Here is a 23,350-nt window from a genome sequence, read left to right as displayed (position 1 = left end):
ACACATAAACCGTTAGTTACACAACTAACAAGACCTATAGTTAAACACATAAACCGTTAGTTACACAACCAACAAGACCTGTAGTTCAACACATAAACTGTTGATACATTACCAATGAAATTTGTCATTAAACAAATTTACTGTTAAATGCAAAACACATACACTATTAACTGCACTTTTAATCAAAATTCCCAATTAACTCATTTAGTGTTAACTGTATTAACAATAACCACTAATAAAAAGCATTCACATTATTACCTCTCCTGATAGTTAAACATACCAATGATTTTCAGAGTGATGACAGTATTCACAGTTCGGGCCTTATGGAAGTCCACCCGACACCGATACTCTCCTGCATCATCTTCCTTCACGGGGTCCAGCTGAAGAAATGCTGGCCTGTTGATCATATTAAAGTAAGCACGACTCTCCAGCTCAGGGCTGGAAGACTGGTGGGCGTGGTCCACGTTACCCCGTCGAGCGTCCAAGGTATAGATGGGTTGAGCTGAGTCATCTTTGTACCAGAGAATTAGAGCTGCAGAGTCATCGGGGGAGGGAGAGGAGACGTCACATGGAAGAGCCACTTTTCCATCCAAGACAGCGGTATACAGAATGGAAGCTATTTTGGACAAAATCAGGCTGTGATAGTTGCTTAGTAAACTTTTTGTTGATATCTTTATGGAAAAATTTGAAAGTATGTAATTCTTGTTTTACAATATTTTTTTTTATATTTTCCGAATTATTTTGTAAATCATTTAGCTATAGACACCAAAAAATTGATAAAATAAAAACGAAAGAGATTATTAAAAACATCCAAAGAAATACGACTTAAATGCTCTCGCTTTAGGCTGGAGTTAGGTATCGTTGTGTATCTTAGTCCACGGTACTACAGATCTGACAGCAGTGATCTGACAGGAGATCGCTCTTGAGTTTTGTTAGTATCTAATAAGAATCACATTTCCTTTCTTGTATTCTTATCAAGAAGATTAACTGGAAAGCTAATCTTGATTTAAAACAATATATACCTTATCTGCTATACCGTTGGAACACGTCATCAGACATTCCTTATGAAAACATCTACTTAAATTCCAAGACTCTAGCTCTATCATATTTGTTTTCTTTCGGAGACCAAGGAATGTAAGTATAAGCTATGTTCTTTATTTAGTCATATTAAAGATAAATTCAAAGTTCATCTCGATTTTGCAAAGGAATAAATAAAAACAAAACTTCTTTAATATTTGCTTTACTAGTTTTCAAACTAAATAATGTTAATAAGTTTATACATAATTGTACATAAGATAATAGCTTGTAAAAACTTAATATTTTACACCAATTACAGAGAGCGATAGTAATAAGCAGGCTCTGATACATGACATTGAATGTCAAGGTCATACAGTGAATATAATCCTTACTTTGGTCGTGCTAATATAATATCCATTTCTCTAAGAAATTTACTTTTATATTCACTGTAGTCTTTACACAGTTAAGAAGATTGACGTTCTTTTATTAAGCCATATTTCAACCGCATCTAACTCGCAACATTTTCACAGACTTTGTCCAAATCATCAATGTGCCCATCAGAACGAAAAACCAGAATCCGTTAGACAAGACAATGAGATAACGTGGGCGACTATCATAGAAAACAACATCGAGCTAGTTGGGTGACTATCCTAGTGTGAGTGACTACTGTAGAAGACAGCATCAAGCTAGTGTGGGTGACTATCCTAGTGTGAGTGACTACTATAAAGACAGCATCAAGCTAGTGTGGGTGACTATCCTAGTGTGAGTGACTATCGTAGAAGGCAACATCGAGCTAGTGTTAACGACTATCATAGATGACAACATCGAGCTAGTTGGGTGACTATCCTAGTGTGAGTGACTATCGTAGAAGACAACATCGAGATAGTTGGGTGACTATCCTAGTGTGAGTGACTATTGTAGAAGACAACATCGAGCTAGTGTGAACGACTGTTCTAGAAGACGACTAATTATTAAGTTTTTATAAAAAAGTTTCCAAAAATTTCAATGTAAGATTTTTATATAAATGGCAATGTACAATGCTACTAACCAATTATACTTCACAATGATCGCATTCAATTATCATGTAAAACTTTTTTCAATCAGTCAACATCTTAGAAAGCTATTTATTTTCGACTGAAAATATTTGCAGCCACTTTTGTAACTTATGGATACAACAGTGTAATGGACTGACTTAGTAAGAACAATTTCTATATAGAAACATATCAGATCCGCCACTTTGTTTCTTAATGTAAATCGGCGTCTCATATTGAGATAAGTGCTAACGCAGTAAATTGCTAGAACTACTGCAATGAGGGGGTTGTGTTTTCTCTGTTGAAAGCCTCCTGCCACATGCAGCACAGCAGTGGCTAATACCCTAAGTGTATAAACTAGTAACTACTAGATATGTAAACACCTCTAGTTTGTCCTATAGCACTATATCGATAGATTATGATTACGTAGCAATGAAAACTGAAAAAAATTTGGGAAAGACCAGCTTATGTGTCTCAAATAAATGGTGAATATTTTGAACTATGTTCTGGTGCTTCATGGATCCTGAGCCAGTTTATGTGCCTAAAGAAAAATATGAAATTGTTTGATAATGTTCTACTGGTTTCATTGATCCCGATAGATATACATTATTTAAGTCATTATATAAGATAAAACTCTTTATTATGATTCAAGGGTCACAAGTAAGCTTGAGTACTTACAACGCTAAAATCAAGTGTTCAATTCCTCGCTTTGGATATAACTTAGATAACACATTGTATATTTTTGCCTAAAAAAATAGAGCAAAGAAATAAAGGAACAAATGTGAACAATTAAACAACTTTATAGTGGCTCAAGAATTGCAGCGAGACAATATGAACAATAAAATGACTATTATTATTATCGAGGGGTAACAGCGAATCAATACATATGATAAATCGACTTTATTATGACCTAGGAATAGCAGTGAGTCATTAAGTACGAATAATCGACTTTATTATGATCGAGAGATAACAGCGAGCCAATTCGTTCGATAAAACGGCTTTATTACGATTGAGGGATAATAGCGAGTCATTACTTACGATAAAGTAGCTTTATTGGGATTCAAAGACGACGGCCAGTGATAACGTACGATAAAATGTCTTTAATGGGATTCAAGGATAGCTATGAGTCATTACGATAAACTAACTTCATTATTATCGAATGATAACGGGCCATGAAGTGATTACGTACGATAAAACGGTAACAGCCAGTCTACCAGTGTGCTAACATTTAGTAGCAGTTTCTTATTATCGTTTCAGATTGCCACCAGAAACATCAAGTGAAACGTTTATATGTAGTCTTATACCTAAGAGCATTTAAACAAGAAAATGAGCATGGGATACAATAATAATATCATATTATATTGCTCAAATAATAATAATATAGTAATTTGGGGAATAAGAAATTATTAAATTATCTATAACAACTGTCCGCTGAAATATACAAAATAATAAACTAGTATCATTAATTTTAATATTAATGTCAAAATGTGAGTTTACACTGGAGTGAGTAAAATAACAATGAAAATACCACACAAATGATGCTTAAAACACCAGCCACTCGGACTAGAGTATAATGCTCTTATATTCCTCTTCTGTCTACTAAAGTACAACGTGTTGCACCCCCTACCTCAGTGTACAACGTGTTACACCCCCTACCTCAGTGTATAAACGGACAACAAAAACATTTCACGATTTTTTTTTCTTCACAACATCCCTGGGCTCTTATTAAAGTTCCTTAAACTGTCCATTATTTTCGAATGGATAATTTTGAAAGCACAAGAACATGTACAAGAGTCACTGAAAATGTCCAGCATTTTTTTGAATAGATGCTTTTAATGACGTAAAATCATATAGAAGTTTCGCTATTTCTGTCAATTAGTTTCAAATTGATGGTTTTACAAACACCAGAACATTTACAAGTTTCGATAAAACCGTCCAGTATTTTCGAATGTATGCTTTTAAAAGCACACGAACATGTAGAGGTTTCAATAGATCCGCTAAATAGTTTCCGAGCTGGTAGTCTTAAAAATATGAACAAGTTTTGATATAATCGCCCAGTAGTTTTCGAATGGATGGTTTTAAGAGTTAACGAACATATACAAGTTCCAATATATTCGTTCAATATTTTTTGAGTTGGTGGTCTTAAAAACATAAAAACATGAACAATTTTTGATAGAACCGTCCAGTAATTTTCGAATGGATGGTTTTAAAGCTCACCATCATGTACAAGTTCCAATAGGTTCGTTCAATAGTTTTCGAGTTGGTAGTCCTAAAAACATGAACAAGTTTCACTTAATCCTTCCAGTAGTTTTCGAATGGTTGGTTTTGAAGAAATAAGAATATGTACAAAATTTGTTCGTTCAACCTGATACTATTCACTTAGAACTCTCAGAATATTCATACATGTACACTATCCTATCAAAAGTCATAGGACACACCTCTGATTGCAGGAAAATGGGTGTGACGACGAATTATGCAAATAGTTTGCCCTATAAAGGTGATCAGCGGTTCGCTCGGAAGTTATTTCAAACTTACATACCGAGCGACGAGTACACGGAGCTAATAGAGATTCAAGGGGGGGATAGTTGGATATCATTTGGGGAAAATGTCTGTACGAACTCTTGAACAGCAATTAAACATTCCTAGGTCGACAATTGGCAACCTGCTTAAGAAATGGAAGTCCACAGGTGACAATGAACTCAGGAAACGACCAGGTAGACGTTAAATACTCATTGACAGGAGCCGACGTGCTTTGAGAAGGCTGGTTAACTTATTTCGCCGTCAGACCTTAGAAAATTTGTGTTTGGAGATGCAAGCAGCCACAGGCAATCGTGTTTCCACGATACGCCGAGAACTGTATGCCAGGACTTTTCACTGAAGAGCTAGAGCCCAGAAGCCGTTCATAACAAAACCAAATGCACACCGTCGATTAGCATAGGGCACGATACACCAAACCTGGGCCGTGGATCAATGGAAATCAGCCCTGTGGAGCGATGAGTCACGCTACACGCTCTTCCAGTCTGATGGACGTGTTTGGGTATGGAGGATGCCTGGATAACACTTATTACCTGAGTGTGTTGTCCCAATAGTAAAGTTTGGAGGTGGTAGTATCATGGTCTGGAAGTGCTTCTTATGGTATGAACTAGGTCCACTGGTTGCAATGCATGGATCCATGAATGCTGTCTCCTACATTGATGACCTGGAACACAGAATTAGGGCAAGGCCAAGACGGCCATCTTCAGTAGTGAAGCTTACTAATGCTTTAAAGGAGGAGTGGAGCACAATACCACCATCTTTCTACCAGAAATTAGTAGACAGTCTTCCACGATGAATTGAAGCAGTCATTAAGGCCAAAGGTGGGCCAACACGCTATTAATTTCTTGGAATAAAGACATGTTTTATTCATAACTACCCGTGACTTTTGGTAGGATGGTGTATTATACCATTTCATTATAATTCTACATCATAATACGTATAACACAAAAAACTAAATGAAAGTTGTGTTCGTGACTTGTATGTAACAGCATATAAGGAGACAAACAGACGCTTTATTGGTATCGAATAATAATTAATTGACTGAAATTTATTTGGTAGTGCCTGTCCTAGAACATTTAATATGGACTGAATAGATTAGTGCGTTAGGCCCTTTTGAGGAATTTAAATCTCTTGTGAAGCTTTCTTAATTATATATTACTTCTGAAACACCACACACACATAAGTGTGGTTTTCCTTCACTATCATCTAAAAAACCTCGACTGACAGGTGTAATCTTATGATCCCTTTTACTTAAATACAATAAGAGATACTGACAGTTTCGAAAACCATGATCTATTTTTGTTTGCAAGATGCGCCTTGTTGTAGAATGGAAATAATGGCTGAGCTTACTTTAGTAGGGGCTTTAGAATGTGTTATTTTTACAACAATTAAAGACGTTATGATAATTGTGTTACTGCCGTGTTGTAAAAACTGTTGCATTTGTAAGTCTTTTGTTGATGTAAAACTCGGGATTACCGCGATAAATTATTAAGCTGAAACTACTCGGACATTATATCGATCTTTATTACCTATAGAAATGATCATGGGAATTTATAAAAGCCAAATAAGTCATAATAAAATATTGGAAGAAATTAAAATTTACTAACATCTAGACTTGTAGGCAGATAGTAAGATTTGCAAATCTAGGCTTAAGTTAGTTATGTTTAAGTCATGGCATGTTTTGTGATTTATATAGATACAAGCCAGTCGGAAGACACAAACGTATAGTGAAAAGATGGCAACAATTCATCAGTTGGCTAAGCTCACTATCAACTATTTCGACATTATGCACAATCTAACCACTATATTTTCAGTCATCTAACTGCTATTATTTGAGGTAACTTAGCACAATATAACCACTAAGTTTAGTCCTTTGTAGTCTCTATAACGAAGTAGTTTGGCACAATATAACCACTACGTTTATAGTCCTCTAACTACTCTATACTGAGGTAGCTCAGCACAATATAACCACTATGGTTTCAGTCCTCTAACTGTTATATATTGAGGTAAGTCAGCACAACCTAACCACTATGTTTATACCTTTAACTGAAATATATTGCTCGATCTATCATCAGCTTAATTCGTCATCAATTCAAAACTTTGTAAACTGTAGTATCTCCTATCCCAATATACTCTGAGTATCACAGTTTAAAAAGCTTTTTATAGTATAACGAACCATAAAAAGAAATGTTATAAAGCATTTTCCTTCTCTCACCTTTGTTAAATTCTGGAAGACTAACAGTTGCTGTCTCAATATGTTCCTACATTGTTTCAAAAGTACTACTTTGCTCACAAGATATCCATAATATTATCGTTATGACGCGGTGCGTGCTTGCGCGAAACAAGGTAGAGTTGAAAAATGCGTGCACTACACGATGATTCAAAATAGCACGTGAATGAGAAAGGTGATAACGTGCAAGGTATTTTTCTTTTCGCTACTGTCGTTACATAAAAAGTTCTCTTGCTCTTTATTTTAATATGGTGCATATAAAAAACCTGGCGCATATACAGCTCGCATACTTTCTAATATCAATCTCGCATGAATTTTCAAGTATCACGAATGTGCCACGACAAACCTATACTATACGAATAAAAGTCAATTTGTGTTTGCTTTGTATTTTACACTAACACTTATCGTGTCATCATCTGTGATGAAAAGCAAACTATTACGAAATCAGCGATGTAAACAAGATCTGGGCTCTATACATCAGGATGTTTGTTTTGAATTTCGCGCAAAGCTACACGAGGGCTATCTGCGCTAGCCGTCCCTAATTTAGCAGTGTAAGACTAGAGGGAAGGTAGCTAATCATTACCACCCACCGCCAACTCTTGGGCTACTTTTTTATCAACGAATAGTGGGATTGACCGTCACATTATAACGCTCCCACGGCTGAAAGGGCGAGCATGTTTGGTGGTACGGGGATTCTAACCCACGACCCTCAGATTGCGAATCGAGCGCCCTAACCGTCTGGCCATGCCCGGCAAATACATCAGGATGAAGATCTGCATATTAAGCAAGATTTGGACCCTATACAGCATATTAAACAAGATCTGGTCCTCAAAAACAAGGATGAAGATTGTAAACAATACGTTTTATGAGCCTTTAAGTAAAACGTCATAAAAACTACTCAATACATCAAAATTATCAATAATTTTCTGATAATTAAAACAAAAATGACTAAAGATTATACATAATAGAAATATTCTAATTCTTCTTTCGATAAGAATGAACATTCGACACAATAGAAATACTTTGGACTCTTCTTTCAATGAAAGTAAAAATTATGAACAATAAAAATGCTTCGAAATATTTTTTCTATAGCAGTATGTATTAGGCAAAATAGAAGCACTTAAATACTTTTTTCAAAAATAGTGAAGATTAGCGCTTCGAAGTATATATATTTAAGAGTGAAGATTAGCGCTTCGAAATATATATATATTTACGAGAGTGAACATACGGCACGACAAAACTATTCGAATTATCCTTTCAAGAAGAGTGAACATAAGGCAATTGAAATGTTCGAATTATCCTTTCAAGAAGAGTGAACATAAGGCAATAGAAATGTTCGAATTATCCTTTCAAGAAGAGTGAACATAAGACAATAGAAATGTTCGAATTATTCTTGCAATATGAGTAAACATTAGACACGATGATAATTTTGTCATTTCACTGTTTACACTAAATATTTGTCCTACTTTCCAGTTTGTAGAATTCGCGCTTAAAATTGCTATTTTATTTTAGATATGTAGTAAAGGTAGTTTATTCATACACCCAGAAAGTAAAAACAGTACATAGAAAATGTCCGACATTATTGTTAGATATTGTTTTAGGTAAAGTGTAAAGGCAGTAGTATAATGTTTATATTTTGTCCGTTCTGTAAGCAATCTATAAATCTAAACAAAATTTTGATTTTTGTGTTAAGTGTTTTCAGCTGCTAATGTATGATTAATTTTGAAAATGATATTGTACGAGCTGAAAGTCCTTAGTTTCATATCTTATATATAATGAGTATAGCTACTTCCTAAGGTTCAATTTAAACAATAACATAGCCTTAAGCTATGATAAAATAGTGATGCTTTATGGTGTTTAAACACACTCGATTTTTCTTTGCTCTCAAACTGACTTTTAATAGGAAGACATTTATGTAATTTTTCATTCTTGTAAATATTAATAATATACATGAATATTTTGATATAAAAATAGTTAAAGTTTTAGTAACAAGAATAAAAAATGAACTCCACTTTTCGTGATCGTAACAGAACATGAATTATAAATTTCCTACACCATCTATCTGTATAGAGCCGATTAAATATGCAAGACCTTGAGAATGTTCTATGTTGATTTTACAAGCCATCGATTTTCGATATTATAATTTTACTGCTTGTTTGACGTTTTGATGAATTGTAGTTGAAACATTGGGTACTTTGAGAAGATGGCATTAATGCTGGATGCGAAAAGTATTTTAAAGGCACATCATTTCTGTAATGCGGAAGTTCTCACTTTAAACACTATGAACAGATCGTTGTGAATACTTAACACTTATCAGATCATGTGCTTACAGATAGCCATATGCACACACACTAGAGATATAGCCGCGGATGAAAATAGAGCTTTCAAGAATTGGTAGAAAAATCGTCGATACAAAGACTATTTATTCAATGACATGTCGGACCAACTCTCTTTGTCTGGCTTATATTGGTAAGTATTTGTAAAATAGCTTTTCTTCAGCAATACTAGAATCCGAGGATGTTTGTAGGTATTGACAAGCTTAAAATACACGACAAATAATCATTATAACTCCAAACAATGTTCGTTAATTATCCTTAACTTTATTTAACAATGTGAACATTAAGAAAAATGACTCACATAATGTTTATAACACCCTTTCTAGCAAACTCCTGCACATTTACGGTCTACCTAAAAGTCCTAAACAAGACTACCTCTCCGTCCTAAAGAACATTTGAGCTAGTTATATAATGGGTATAACATCACTATTAACAGATAAAACATCTCCACACGTTAAGAACTCCACGATAACGTTACAAAACACAATGATCAACTTTGATGTATCCAATCTATTCCCTAACATAAAACAGTTTAGATATTATGACGAAAGTTTGAAAATTATAGAATTCTCAAGTAATGTACCAAACTGACAATCTCCACGAAAACAGAATTGATAACCTCTAGCACTACCACAACTTACTTCAAACATGAAGGTAAAGAACAATAAGGCCTAGCTAGCTATGGTCTCACCCTTATAACCAGTGATCAAGATGAAACATTTTGAGGATAACACCCTAGAAACAGACGCTCTATGTCCTGTGATTTGACTCAGTTATGTTCACGATACATTAGTAAGGAAAATATTCGATAATTCACGAACCACATGAATAAAGATCATCCTGCGATACAAGTCATGAGAGAAATAAAATAAGAAAAAAAATCCTACTTCTTGACGTGATGATTACCAAGACATATAACTTATATACCACAAAAGTAAATACCTCAACTATAAATTTAACCCCCAAACAGTGTAAAGACAGGTGTCATAGACTGTCTAGTTTTTAGAATGAACACGATTCGTAATATGAGCTAAGAAGAAGAAAAAAAACATTATTACAGTCCCCCTTGATTTGTAATATGAGCTAAGAAGAAGCAAAAAAACATTATTACAGTCCTCCTTGACAATAGATACCAGAACACTTGATAAAGAAGATAAATATTAAGAGGCAGAAGAATGAAAAGACATATAATTATGTTAGAGGTACCTCTGAAAACATTCAATGGATGTCTAAACAGCACAAAGTCAGAACAGTGTTAAGATGTTACAATACAGCACAATCGCATATAGAACATAACAAGCCACCCAAACACCAAATGGAAATTAATAACGCTACTTACGCATCCTTTGTGAATGTGGACTCCAAATACAATGGAGAAACAAAAATACCATCTGAAGGTAGAATTCAGAAGCATAATAGAAGTACACAAATTGGTAATAGGGAACTACCTGCAATAGCCCATCATATTATACCATATCATAAAATGTAATAATACTGAAATATTAGGATATGAGACGCACATAAGAAGCAGAAAGGTAACTTAAGTCTTCTACATCGTTCTAACTTATAACATACTCAAGTAACCTAGTATGGATATCCCTCTTGAATGCATTCACAGAAGTTGAGTCAGTCGTTACGGGAGAATCCTAGACAATTGGAACAACAATCAGCCTTCTTTCAAGAGACCCAGAATCGAATCTGGAGTACTACCACCATGTAAGTAGTCTTTCTAGTTATTAATTAGTATCTAGTAATAACAAAAAATAACTAAGTAATAGTTGGACTTATGCTGCTAACCAGTAAAATAGTTTACATCCGATTGTCGCAATCTTAATTTAAGTACTTAAATCGTGAAGTAATATATAAACATTCCATAAACATTAACGCCCTGCTTCTAGAAAAACGAATCGTAGAGTTAACATGTCAAGAAAAGACATGGATCATGAGGTTAACACGAACTACATGAATTGCCGTTTTACTTAGTCAAGTTTCACTTTTTATGCTTTTTCGTATCTGTCACTGAACCTTTACGCATTAAAACAGCCAAAGAAAGATCCAGCTAATAGGTTTGTCTAGTAATAAGTTCCAGTTTGCATCAAAAAGTTAAGAATAATTATCTAAGTAGGTTATAAGTATAAAACTAACCAAACCGAACTAGAAGTAGAAAACTTTGTATTAGAGATATGTTACAATGCCGTGACAATGATGTTCATTTGCAAGACAAGGCCTAGATGGAGTGTTAATTGCCAAGAGATATGAAAATGGAGCGAGTAGAGCTTTGCAGATCGATTTTTCAAGAACTTCACATTAAGGACCTTTAAGAAAATCAAGAAATCAATAGTCCTACAGTTCTCTGCAAGACGTTTTTACAGATTTAAACTTAAACATTAAGACTTTTCATGGCTTCTAAATCCCTTCTAGAGAAAATGAAAGTAAACTTGACATTACTACCTAAGAAATCCTAACCTACTTTTATAGATACTTGTTCGCATCTATCTCTGTTGATTAACGAAAACATATTCCATATGACATTTTTTTAAAAGATGTCACCTCAGGTTTATACATTCAACTCAAGGCTTTAAGAAGTAGAACGTTATATCATACTAAATAGAGCCTCAAACTGGTGTAACACTTCGAGACACTGAAGCTAGTAATTATCAAGCCTAAAAAACTGATGTCTTGCTCTTTGTCTGAAGACCATTTGGTCTAAAAAAGACTGGGGTGTCATTTTATAATGCTCTGTCTGATATTCGTAAGGTCTAAGAATTAAACACTGGTTAACTCTTCAGAACACTAAGACTGGTTATTAACCAGTATAAAAAGACTTATGGCATATGACATTAGCCGACATTAAGACTGGTAATCAACCAGTATAAAAAAGACTGTATGACATTAGCCGGCACTAATACTGATTATCAACTGGTATAAAAAAGACTATGACATTAGTCGAGACTAAGACTGGTAATCAACTGGTACAAAAAATATTGTATGATATTAACCAATATTAAGACTAGTAATTATCTAATAAATTTGTTAACTCTGAGAACGTTTTGGTGGATAGAGAAGGGAACGCGACGCATAATAAAATGATGCCTCGGGTTCGTGTTTGCAATTTTTAAGCAAATTTTCCTTTTAACGGTTGGATCAGGTTACAAATTCTGTATAAAATATGATTGCAAACAAATAGGACACTCTGAAGCAAAGTGTCATAAGAACAATTTATTTTTACTATATATTACATACTAGTATACCATGAAGACTCACAATTCTCACACATAAAATGTGCAATGAATAAAATAAAAAACAGACCCAAAACTCGAGCGCTTTCGAATAGTTGGCTATTCTTCTTCAGGTGTTTTCATCTAACAAACAACGAAACAAATGTTATATGCTACTGTTTGGATATTAGAATGTAAGATACATCAGATAGATAAAGATATCAAGGTTGTTGTTTCAGTTACTTAACAAGATTCATTAATGAGACGCAATCCTAATTAAAGAGTTTTACTGAACTAAACTTTCAAGCTATAAGCAATATATATATTGATAACAATAATTAAAACATTTTATTGATAAAATACATACTTATTCTCGTTTTTTAAACTTTAAATCCTTCTTATCCAATGAATTAACTGGTATTTCCTGAAATTTTGTGTTTTTAATTATTAATGGTTACTCTCATCTTCTACCTTATTTTAAAAGCTTTCTCTTTAAAAAAAAGTTTTTGCATGTCTGAAGTGATACCAAACGCTTCGTATAAAAATTCAATATTCATCCAGTCTTCATTTTAAAATAACAATTTATTCACTTCAAAAACATAAGACAGACAACGTATATTAAAGGCATTAAGCTCAATAAATCAATTTTATAGCATGATGTGTCGTTTGAAGGTCGATTTTGTATACACACGGTCACTGTTTGTTCAGATTGAAACAGAAAATGTTTCGTCGATCGAACTGGATGTTTATTTGTACTTTACTTTTCAATAAAGTGTCTATATACATAAGTTTATTTTCAGGTTCCAATTAAACGCTGTCATTGTAAAGGAAGGTATTGATTGGTAAAGATCATATTTGAGTTAGAATACGTAGATCCAAAAGGCAGATTTAACTTCCATATACATGTAGATAGGACTAAAACACGTATGTGAAACTGTCTCCAGACTTTTAACACTGGAAAACAGAAGAGTCATTTCACAAAATCTTTAGAGGGAAGGAGGAAAGAATGTTGATCTAATATGGTTCCCCCCACCCCACAATTCACTGGGGACCTGTGTTATGGCGTAATTTGCGTATTTGTGTCAATCTTAACTGAATAAAAATGTCTCTCAGAAACTACCATTTCCCCCCCCCTTTAAAGTTTTCATACTATATATCATACATGGACTAGAATACACACGGAAATTTGATCCTTTTTAAACTTTCATACTGTATACCATACTACGATCGGAATTAACTTTTATACAGCACAACACTAGGACTGGAATACATACGTGATGTTGTCTCTTTCTAAACTTATCATAGTACATAATACCGGCTACAATCTTACTAATGTTTGTACATGAAGATCAACCCGTATCATTTAAAACAGTTACCCATTTGTCCACCATTAAAATATTTATCACGACCTTTATACTTTGTCGTCATTTTCACACGATACAAAGATGCTTTCCACCATATCAAATATTTATTGTGATGTAAAGACAACCATAAATAGACAGACAGATGGATAGATGGAGTTTTGCCTGCAAGATAAATACAACGTAAGGGGTGTATTGCAGAGAATGCTTTTGTCAGATCAAGAATTCATCATCAAGAACAAATATTAAATTTGAAAATAAATTTGATGAGAAAAACAAAACATGGTTGAACCTCTCAGATCGTATATTTCATGAGAATTTACCATGATTCATATTGTAGTATATTCAGATAAGAGGCTAGACGTAAAGTTTCATGTTAAAATAATGCAAGAGTGGAAATGTCAGCTGAGGGAGACAGTGACTATGATGAACGATACTCTATACAGCAACACACAATTGTATACATTTATTTTATTAAATACATAAACAACTAAATATAAAGACTGATAATGCATTGAATTTTGTGGTAGTTTTTGACAACAGTACTGTATAGGTATTATCATGCCAAACTTTTATTAATATTGTCAAACTAATGGACAAGATTTATTCATTAAAATATTTCCTGAATAAAATTTTCTATGCATTGTTAATGCTATTCTGATTCTTGCATCAATGTTTCAATAGTAACTTTATCTTTAACATGGGATGTATAGTAAGGAAATATAATGATGTTTCAATAGTAACTTTACCTTTAACATGGGATGTATAGTAAGGAAATATAATGATGTTTCAATAGTAACTTTACCTTTAACATGGGATGTATAGTAAGGAAATATAATGATGTTTCAATAGTAACTTTATCTTTAGCAAGGGATGTATAGTAAAGATAATATAATGATATTTCAATAATAACTCCCCATATAACACAATAAGAATAGCAAGGAAGTAAAATTCAATATTTTAAAAATAACATTTCTGGTAATCTGTATAGGGCAAGGAAGTTAAAAAACAAACATCGTAGCATGAATTGTAAATGACCGAACTTATTATTTTTATTCTGTTGTAATCAAACACCTTTAATGTTGATTAAAGATTCATTGAAAAATACAATACTGTTTGTCCAGGGATTCGGCTTGACACTCTACTTACAGCTGGCCTGTAATGCTTAATAAGCTTCATAATTATTAATAAGCATGCTGATAAAGTAGTCAGTTTAACTTATATCCTCGGAGTATCTAGAACTTGTATCCTATAATATATTGTAAACTTGAGATATCTCGTCAACAGTGATTATACTGTCAGATATTTTTAACTTCCAAAACGTGTTACCCTAGTTAAATATATATGGTATAACCCTGATTTTGCACAAGGAGAAAGAGTATTATTTAAGGAATATACTTGGTATAAGTCGTCTTTAACACAGACGATTCATCAATGCATTCGAATTTTTTCAACACATTGATAAAGTTTAGATGTTCAATATTTATCAATTTTAAATTTTGTATATATATTTTTTTCTTAAAGCTTATGTATTGTATTTTCTTAATTCCAATACAAATTTATTTAATACTATTTTTTCTATTTTATTTGCCAAAGTGTAATATAAATTATTTTCTTATTATTTTATATGTGCTTTATTTGTTCAAATTTTATATTTTGTAGTTTAATGTTTTCAGCAGCTTTGTTTGATTTAAGTTTTATCTATTACGCTATTTTGAGTTTTATTTAATCTAACTGCAAACATTTTTTTCTAGTTTTACATATTTTCTATTCAATTTTTTCTATTATATGTTTATGATCTATGTATTTCAATTATTTCACTATTTGCTCAAAACTTACTCATTTTATATTCTATACATAATATTTTTTATTTTTTCAATTTTATATATATAAAGTAATTTAATTTATTTATTGTTCAAGTTTTGTTTTCTGGATTTTTTATTAACATTTTTGATTGGATAAACAGTTTTAAACACATTATAAAATTTATTTCACAAATCGTTCTTCAAATCGTATTATTACAGCCTGTTAATCTTGTTTATAGCTTTAATAATGGCGTTGTTTTTAGCGAAATTGTATTTCGATCGGATAGTACTAAGTCTAATTAGGGTTATAATCTGAGAGACGTATTCAAATAACATTTGGAAATATCATTTATCAGCTTCAAACCATACATTATGCAACTTTGTTTGAATTAAATTGCTGCTAGGAATTATCTTCACCTAAAATGTACTTTGTATCGTTTTCTTTTGTTAGAAGATACACTTCCATTGTATCGGATTTTATGGCCTATTTGATAACTATATGATGAACTGATCCCTGTGAAATAACATTGGCTTTGGTTTTTCGAACGCTAAGATAGATTTTCCTAGCATGAACTCCATCAAAACTACTTTAGTTAGTTGAGACATAAGCTGAATAATTATTCTAAATTCTGAAAAATGGGGCTGAGGAAAAATTAGTTCATTGAAGCTCTTTATCAGTTTGGAAGTGTTTTGTTTCTTCTACTCCAAACTGCGTGTCTCTAATTAATCATAAAACCTTTAAATACTTTATTAGAACATTTCAAATACTGTTTTATATGCTTTTTTTCGTAATATTTGGCAGCACTTCTATGAAGACGAAATAAATGTTTTATCTTTATATTATTTTAAAGAAAAATAAATTATATCTATTTTTTACGTAATTTTATGCGTATTTTATCTATTATATTAATCTTTGTAATTACTTCTAAAGTATCGTGTTTTAGAATAAAATATATTACAATAAATAACTTGAGAAATTATTAAGTAAGTACAGAAATAGGTCATAAGTGTAGCATATAATTTCAGTTAGAAGCCAGATTATGGGAAAATATATGTCATCTCGTAATCTAATTAAATATTCAATAAAACGCTTAAAAAGTTTCTTAGTCAGCCCGTTTTCTTGATAAGAAAATACAGAAGATCCATGTTTAAAAAACAGGTGTATTTCCCCCCTCTACCTATAGTGTGAGTGTATCATCCATGTTTAAAAAACAGATGTATATCTCCCCTCTACCTATAGTGTGAGTGTATCATTCATGTTTAAAAAACAGATGTATTTCCCCTCTCTACCTATAGTGTGAGTGTATCATCCATGTTTAAAAAACAGGTGTATTTCCCTCTCTATCTATAGTGTGAGTGTATCTTGCAAAGGGTGAACGAAACATTATGGCAAATCCTTAAAAATACCGACAAATATATTGTTATATGGGTGTATATGTGTTTAATTTGTTGTTCTCTCTGTGTGTATATATATTGTTATCTATTTTTGTGTATTATAATGTTATGCTGTTATTTCTTGTGTGTAATTTAAATATTCTTTTTGAAGAAGCTTTTTCCTCTACAACAGTTTTCAGTCAAGTTCTTAACAATTATTAAATAATAGATTACATCGTTGAAATGTTTCACAATAACTCTTTCCAGAGAATTTACCAAAATTCGCCCAGTGATATATCATGAGTTACTCCTTACTCATCTCTCATTCAAAGTGTCAAAACCTGAACTAATTTTGTCATTAGTGTACAGTATCCACTGTTCCTTGTCATTAGCATACAGTACCTGTTTTTCTTTGTCGCTAGGGTACAATACCTTCATTCTTTGACGTTCCGGTACAGTTCCTGCATCTTTTGTCGTTATGGTGCTGTGTCTGCCATTCTTTGTTGTTAGAGTACAATGCCTGCCGTCCTTTGTCGCTAGGGTGCCTGCTAGTCTTTGTTGTTAAAGTACAGTGCCTGCTAGTCTTTGTTGTTAAAGTACAGTGTCTGCTACTCTTTGTTGTTAAAGTACAGTTTCTACTATTCTTTGTTATTAAAGTACAGTGCCTGCTATTCTTTGTTGTTAGAGTACAGTACCTGCTGTCTCGTTGAATTGCTATTTAGTTTAGTTTTCTCATGATTGTTTTATGTATTTTACAAGAACGATAAATAGTAAGCGTTTCATAGTCTTCTCCCGTTGACGGTCTGATCGTTTGACTCTTTTCGTAATCAAAAACACTAGCCTGCTGATTCGCAAGATCTGGTAAATAATAAGTAGGTTAATTCAAGAAAATAACAATTAATAATGGATGTGTTAAAATATGTGAATAGTATAACATTAAAACCCCTTCCATAGTTGTAATGTGTTGTGTCATAAGTGAAATTAATGAAAAATCACACTTAACTAACCTACTCTAGTTCACGCTGTAACAGTTGTCAAGCAATTTCGTAATACAAATATTCTCTAAAACACTACAATTTCTGTCATATCCAAACCGGCCCGAATAGTCTCGTCGACGTTGGATGTAACATATATAATGTGGTTTACATATTATTATATACACATTTGCTTAACTTTCATCATTATTTATTATTAATGCATAATTTGTAATTATACTGAAGATGAACATGTGACAATATTGAGTGGCTTAGCGATAAGTCTGAAGGCTTATTAGATTAAAAACCGGGCTTCGATATTCATGGTGGGCACAGCTCAGATAGCTCTTTGTGTAGTTATATGCTTAACAACAAACAGTTGCTTCATTATCCTCTTCTTTCGAGACTTCACGACGGTTTTTTTCATATAATAAGATAGATAAGAACTCCACAGTCATTATTAAGAAGATGGTCATAAGTTTGGGAAATGAACCTATTAGCGAAGATTCGTTAAGTACATATCCATATTCATTTCGCAGTTCTTACTTTACGACTAATGGACATAAGGATGATAACTCAAGAGAGAGTAGAGAAACAACACGATATGTATGAATACAACTGGAGTAAGTTAGATATTTTTCAACATTGAATGGTAATGTATTTATAGTTTTTTGATTTAGTAATAGAAATATTGTCAGACATGAGAACGAGAAATGTATGTTTTGCATATCAGTTTCGTACAGTAGGTAACACGAGACGTTTGTTTCGTTATACTCTTTACATATTTCATTCCAACAAAAGGGTTACTTCATCCAATCAGCTGTAAGAAAACAAATGAGATGAAAATCAACTTGTTAATATTAATCATATGAAAGTATTATTTTAGTGCAGAAACACTACTGATTAATCAGATGAAAATCAACTTGTTAATATTAATCATATGAAAGTATTATTTTAGTGCAGAAACACTACTGATTAATCAGATGAAAATCAACTTGTCAACATTAATCATATAAAAAAGAAATAATTATTCTAATACAAAGATATTATATTAAACCTCGCGCTCTTCGTCTGTTCATAGTCAGCTACAGTAATTGGTTGGCATCAAAGTACTTTCTGCCAATTTAACTAATATTCACTGACTGCTAAATTTTCAATCTCACTATGTGATTTAACTAGAGAAGCCGGCTTTATTTAGTGTCTTCATTTCATTAAAACTGTTTTACTAGAGAAGTGAGTGCTTTCATCGAATGCATAACGATAAGAGGAAGAAGCTTTAATTAGACAGACGACTTAACGATTGGGGAGAATAGATTTTCGAGTACGAAAACGACACCGTTATGGCTTATCAATAGGGAAACGAAGTTGATGAACGACCAGCCTGTCTGCATTTTGGAAATTATTTAGAAATGAACATGGTCGTGACAGCATAGTGTGACCCTCACGTTATCTCTTTAGAAATATATTAGTTAATGTAATCAATAAGTTTTTAATTAACTTTAAACTTATAAATGTCTTAGGAATACAATTCTTTGACTTGGTGTAATGTGAATTGCTAGCACAAAATGCCACAGAATGAGACAAAGTGAACTGTTGCCAAAAGACGCCACAGAATGAGAATAAAATGAATGTCTACCACAAGACGCCATGGAATGAGACAATGTGAACTGTTATCACAAGACGCCACAGAATGAGACAATGTGAATTGCTACCACAAGACGCCACAGAATGAGAAAAAGTAAACTGCTACCACAAGACGTCAAATAATGAGACAATTGGAATTGCTACAACAAAATGTCACAGAATGAGACCATATGTACTGCTACCACAAGACGCCACAGATTGAGTTAAAATGAACTGCAACCACAACACGCCAAATAATAAAACAAAATGAACCGCTAGCACAAGACGCAACAGAATGAGACAATGCGAACTGCTACAACAAGACGCCGCAGAATGAGAACAAAATGAACTGCTACCATAACATGTTACAGAATGAGACAATGTGAACTGCTACCAAAAAATGCTACAAAATGAGACAATAATGAACCGGTACCACAAGACGCCTCAGAATGAGACAAAGTGAAATGAATAAACGACGGTAGGTAATGAAACTGAAATCAAACTTGAATGTAAATTAAGCAGGCGATAATTAAACTTTGAACTTTAAAATAAAGTGTGAATTTACACAAAAGAGCAAAAACAAGCTACGTACTGTATAAATAATAGAAACATAACCAATGCATGGAATTATTGAAGAAATGTAGGATTCTTTGATTTTCAGAATTGCATGTTCAGCAGTACGTAGATTACCTGTTGAAAATGTATCATTTGTCAGAAAGTAGGCTTACTTGCTAACACGCATATAGCTGGCAGTCACCGTACGCTAATAGGTCAATAGAAGAGTTAAGGGTTAATTAACTGATTTACAACTGAAAGATATTATTGTGTAAACTTTAGTACTTACATAGCAGTTAGAATTAAACGCCAAGAAATACTGTGTATTATTTTGTTAAATGACTCTGATAATAATTGTACAAATATTAATCTTTTTTTTTGCTTTATCCCCAATTTCCTAATCAATTTAAAATGAGAGCTATTCTGTGATATTAAGTTTCTTTATTAAGCTTTGCAATATACGATCATAATTTGCACATTTCGTAGAGTTTTCAGACATAATGGCATGCGGAAATCAGGTTAAGTGTCATAGGTTTCTATAACTTTATAATGAAATTAAATATATATTTGAGTTTATTGTAACGAGACCTTACATTAATTTCTATTCTTTAAAATAAAAGAGTTAAAGCTATGCATTTAAAAATTGTTTATAAATTCAAAGATTTTACTGTCTGTTTGATTTACATTGAGTCAATTACATAACAGGTGTTCCTGAAACTCTGAACAAAATAGAAGAGTTAAAAATATTTACATAAAACTGGTTAGACGAATAAAGTTAATTCTTAGAGAAGAATCCAAACAACTAATGAATACTTTACATAAAACTAGACATGTATCCATCTAACAGTTGCTATTCCAATACTTATATGCGAAACTTAAGCTCTATTGGGAAAACTTCAGCATCTGTTGCTCAGTGAAGATGCATTGCTCCCTGTCAAACAGAAACATGTCATGTTCTAAAAGATTGCTTGAATACAACTTGTGAAACAAAAAACAGTCTCGTTCGACAAAATTAGCTGAACACAACTTGTAAAACAAACATATCACTTTCTATACAAGAATACTTGAATACAACGAGTTAAACAGAAACAGATCTCGTTCGATAAAATTATCTGAATACAATTTGTGAAACAAACAGATCGTGTTAAGGTAAATATTGGAGAAGCTCTTATAATTTCTATGCTGAATTTTGACAACATTCTTTCATTTCTCATGAGTATAAGAATATAACATATAATTGTCTGGACAACTTCAGACAGTCTCCCTAACTTAAACACGTAAGCAAAACATTAAACTATGCATAATCATTTTACTATAGTTGATACATATTACACGTACACAATAATCATTTAATGTATAATAACGACATCTGATTATACTTTGTTTTTACTGTATATTTCTATAAAATTTTGATAAAATGTTTTTATTTTATTTTTGTTTTCATTCACACTGTGAATGTGGTATTCTTTCAAGCTAAATTCGAGTGAGTAAAGATCAATGTTGATGTTGAATCGTGAAAAGTTACTCATTGAGAATGCGTTAGTAATGCTTTATCTTATAACCGTTTTTCTATTATTGATAAAATGCTGTAGAAAAAAAATGTAGTAATTAGTAATACAGCGTGTACGCTTGAAAGTGTCACTTCAGGTAAAAAATAGACCCTTAAAAAAACTCGAAATAGCTTTGAATAATGAATACTTTATTTCGCTTTTGTAACAGCTTTACGTTTTCATAATGGCAAGTTTTTGTTTTGTTTTTTCTGTTGACTTTACAGTACTTCTATAAGTTGAGCTATAAATTTAATTAAACATGCTTACAAAGTAGCTGTGGTACAGCTTCAAGTACCGTTATCTTAAACCCATCATTCTGACGGTTTAATGAATTTAGACTAAGTCTTAAACCCTTCACTTAATTACAAGAAATCCCAGAAAGAAAAATGTTTTTAATTTCAGCATGAAAGTGTTTGTTTAACCTAAGGATACGTAAGAGGGGCTTTTGGACCTAATGTTATTATTTGCCTGTTTCCTATTTCTTTATACATTTATTACTTGTTTTCTCTTAACCTCAATTAACTATTCCAAAACAATATTCAATTAGCAGAAAACGATTAACTCACCCATGCTCAATTCTGAAAAATTAGCATCGTGAGTTTAATAGCATAATCGAGTATGATCAAACCGTATTATTGTATACTTTAGCATACGAGTGGCTCTTGTCTTCTGTTACGTGTAAATTTCATAAATAAACTATATTTATAGCAAAAGCCCATTTAAGCTTCTCATTTCCCATGTAATGGAATGAGGAGCCCACGAATCCCTACTGCACACTTGTGTATATTCTGTTATTCACACAACTCTAGAACCTGACTTCACATTGGAACATCTTCGAATCTGTAGCAAAATTAACTAGAATGATATATTTATATAATTGTTAAGCTAATACTAACACCTGTTTTCATTTTAACTGTTAAACTAATCATACAGGATTTTCTAAATGGAAATGTTAATCAACTGTCTTCATTTCAACAGCTAAACAAAACTTATGGGATTTCTTAGCAACTGGCTAATTTATCTCATATGATTTAAAAACTCTTGTTGTTTTTTACTTTTTCCTCTCTGAGATCATGAAGTGAAATCGTATATTTGTTGAAGATCCTTTGACAGAGGAAGCAAAGGTTTGAAACTGCGAACCTCAAAATTAACAGGTATTAACATACTTTTTATGGTGTCTGAGAATACATTTATTATTTCTATAGAATCTACTATATCGCTACAATTGAATTTTCTGATTCAACATCTCGAGACGAAAAACTGTGAGAAGACATAATATGAGCAAGATTTGTTTAGATCAGATACACTTTTTTAAACGGGATTTGACCAGCACCTATTTCTAGGCCTGTTGAAGATCCCACTACGCCAGATTAACTCACAAAAGTGAGTAGAAAATATATAAGGTTCAGGAAAGTTAACCTACCTTTTAATACTAGGAATTGATTAATGAATAAATAGCATAACGTTTTATAAAAACTGGGTTACTACAAAAGTATTGGAAGTTTAATGATTGTAAACGTTCTTCGATTTAGGCTCATTTTTGTTCTTTGTAACAATCGGAAATATCCAAAACAAGGACAGTGTAATTTCAAATAATAGAAATAAGTTTCGGCTTCTATATTGAGGTCTTAGTATAGAAGCCGAAACGTCGTAATATTTTCATTCAACAAGCAGTTACAGTTCATTAAAGTACTAAGCCTATTATGTTTACTCTGCCTAAAGTTTCATTGGAGCAGCATAA

The 23,350-nt window shown here is 32.5% G+C and overlaps 1 protein-coding gene across 4 annotated transcripts in view; it reads right to left on the bottom strand.

Annotated features, from left to right (window-relative positions):
• The window catches only part of LOC106471043 (hemicentin-1-like), a 264,175-nt gene that overhangs the window by 34,590 nt on the left and 206,235 nt on the right, over positions 1-23,350 (bottom strand). For all 4 annotated transcript variants that reach the window (XM_022400513.1, XM_022400500.1, XM_022400505.1 and 1 more), the window contains exon 2: positions 281-616. In XM_022400513.1, the coding sequence (XP_022256221.1) occupies positions 281-616 (336 nt within the window). The remainder of the gene's footprint in view (positions 1-280; positions 617-23,350) is intronic.

This window comes from Limulus polyphemus, unplaced genomic scaffold (genome assembly GCF_000517525.1).
Source record: "Limulus polyphemus unplaced genomic scaffold, Limulus_polyphemus-2.1.2 Scaffold109, whole genome shotgun sequence".
NCBI classification, from domain to species: Eukaryota; Metazoa; Arthropoda; class Merostomata; order Xiphosura; family Limulidae; genus Limulus; species Limulus polyphemus.
The sequence above is the reverse complement of the archived record's forward strand: the minus strand, read 5'-3'. Positions and strand labels throughout refer to the sequence as shown.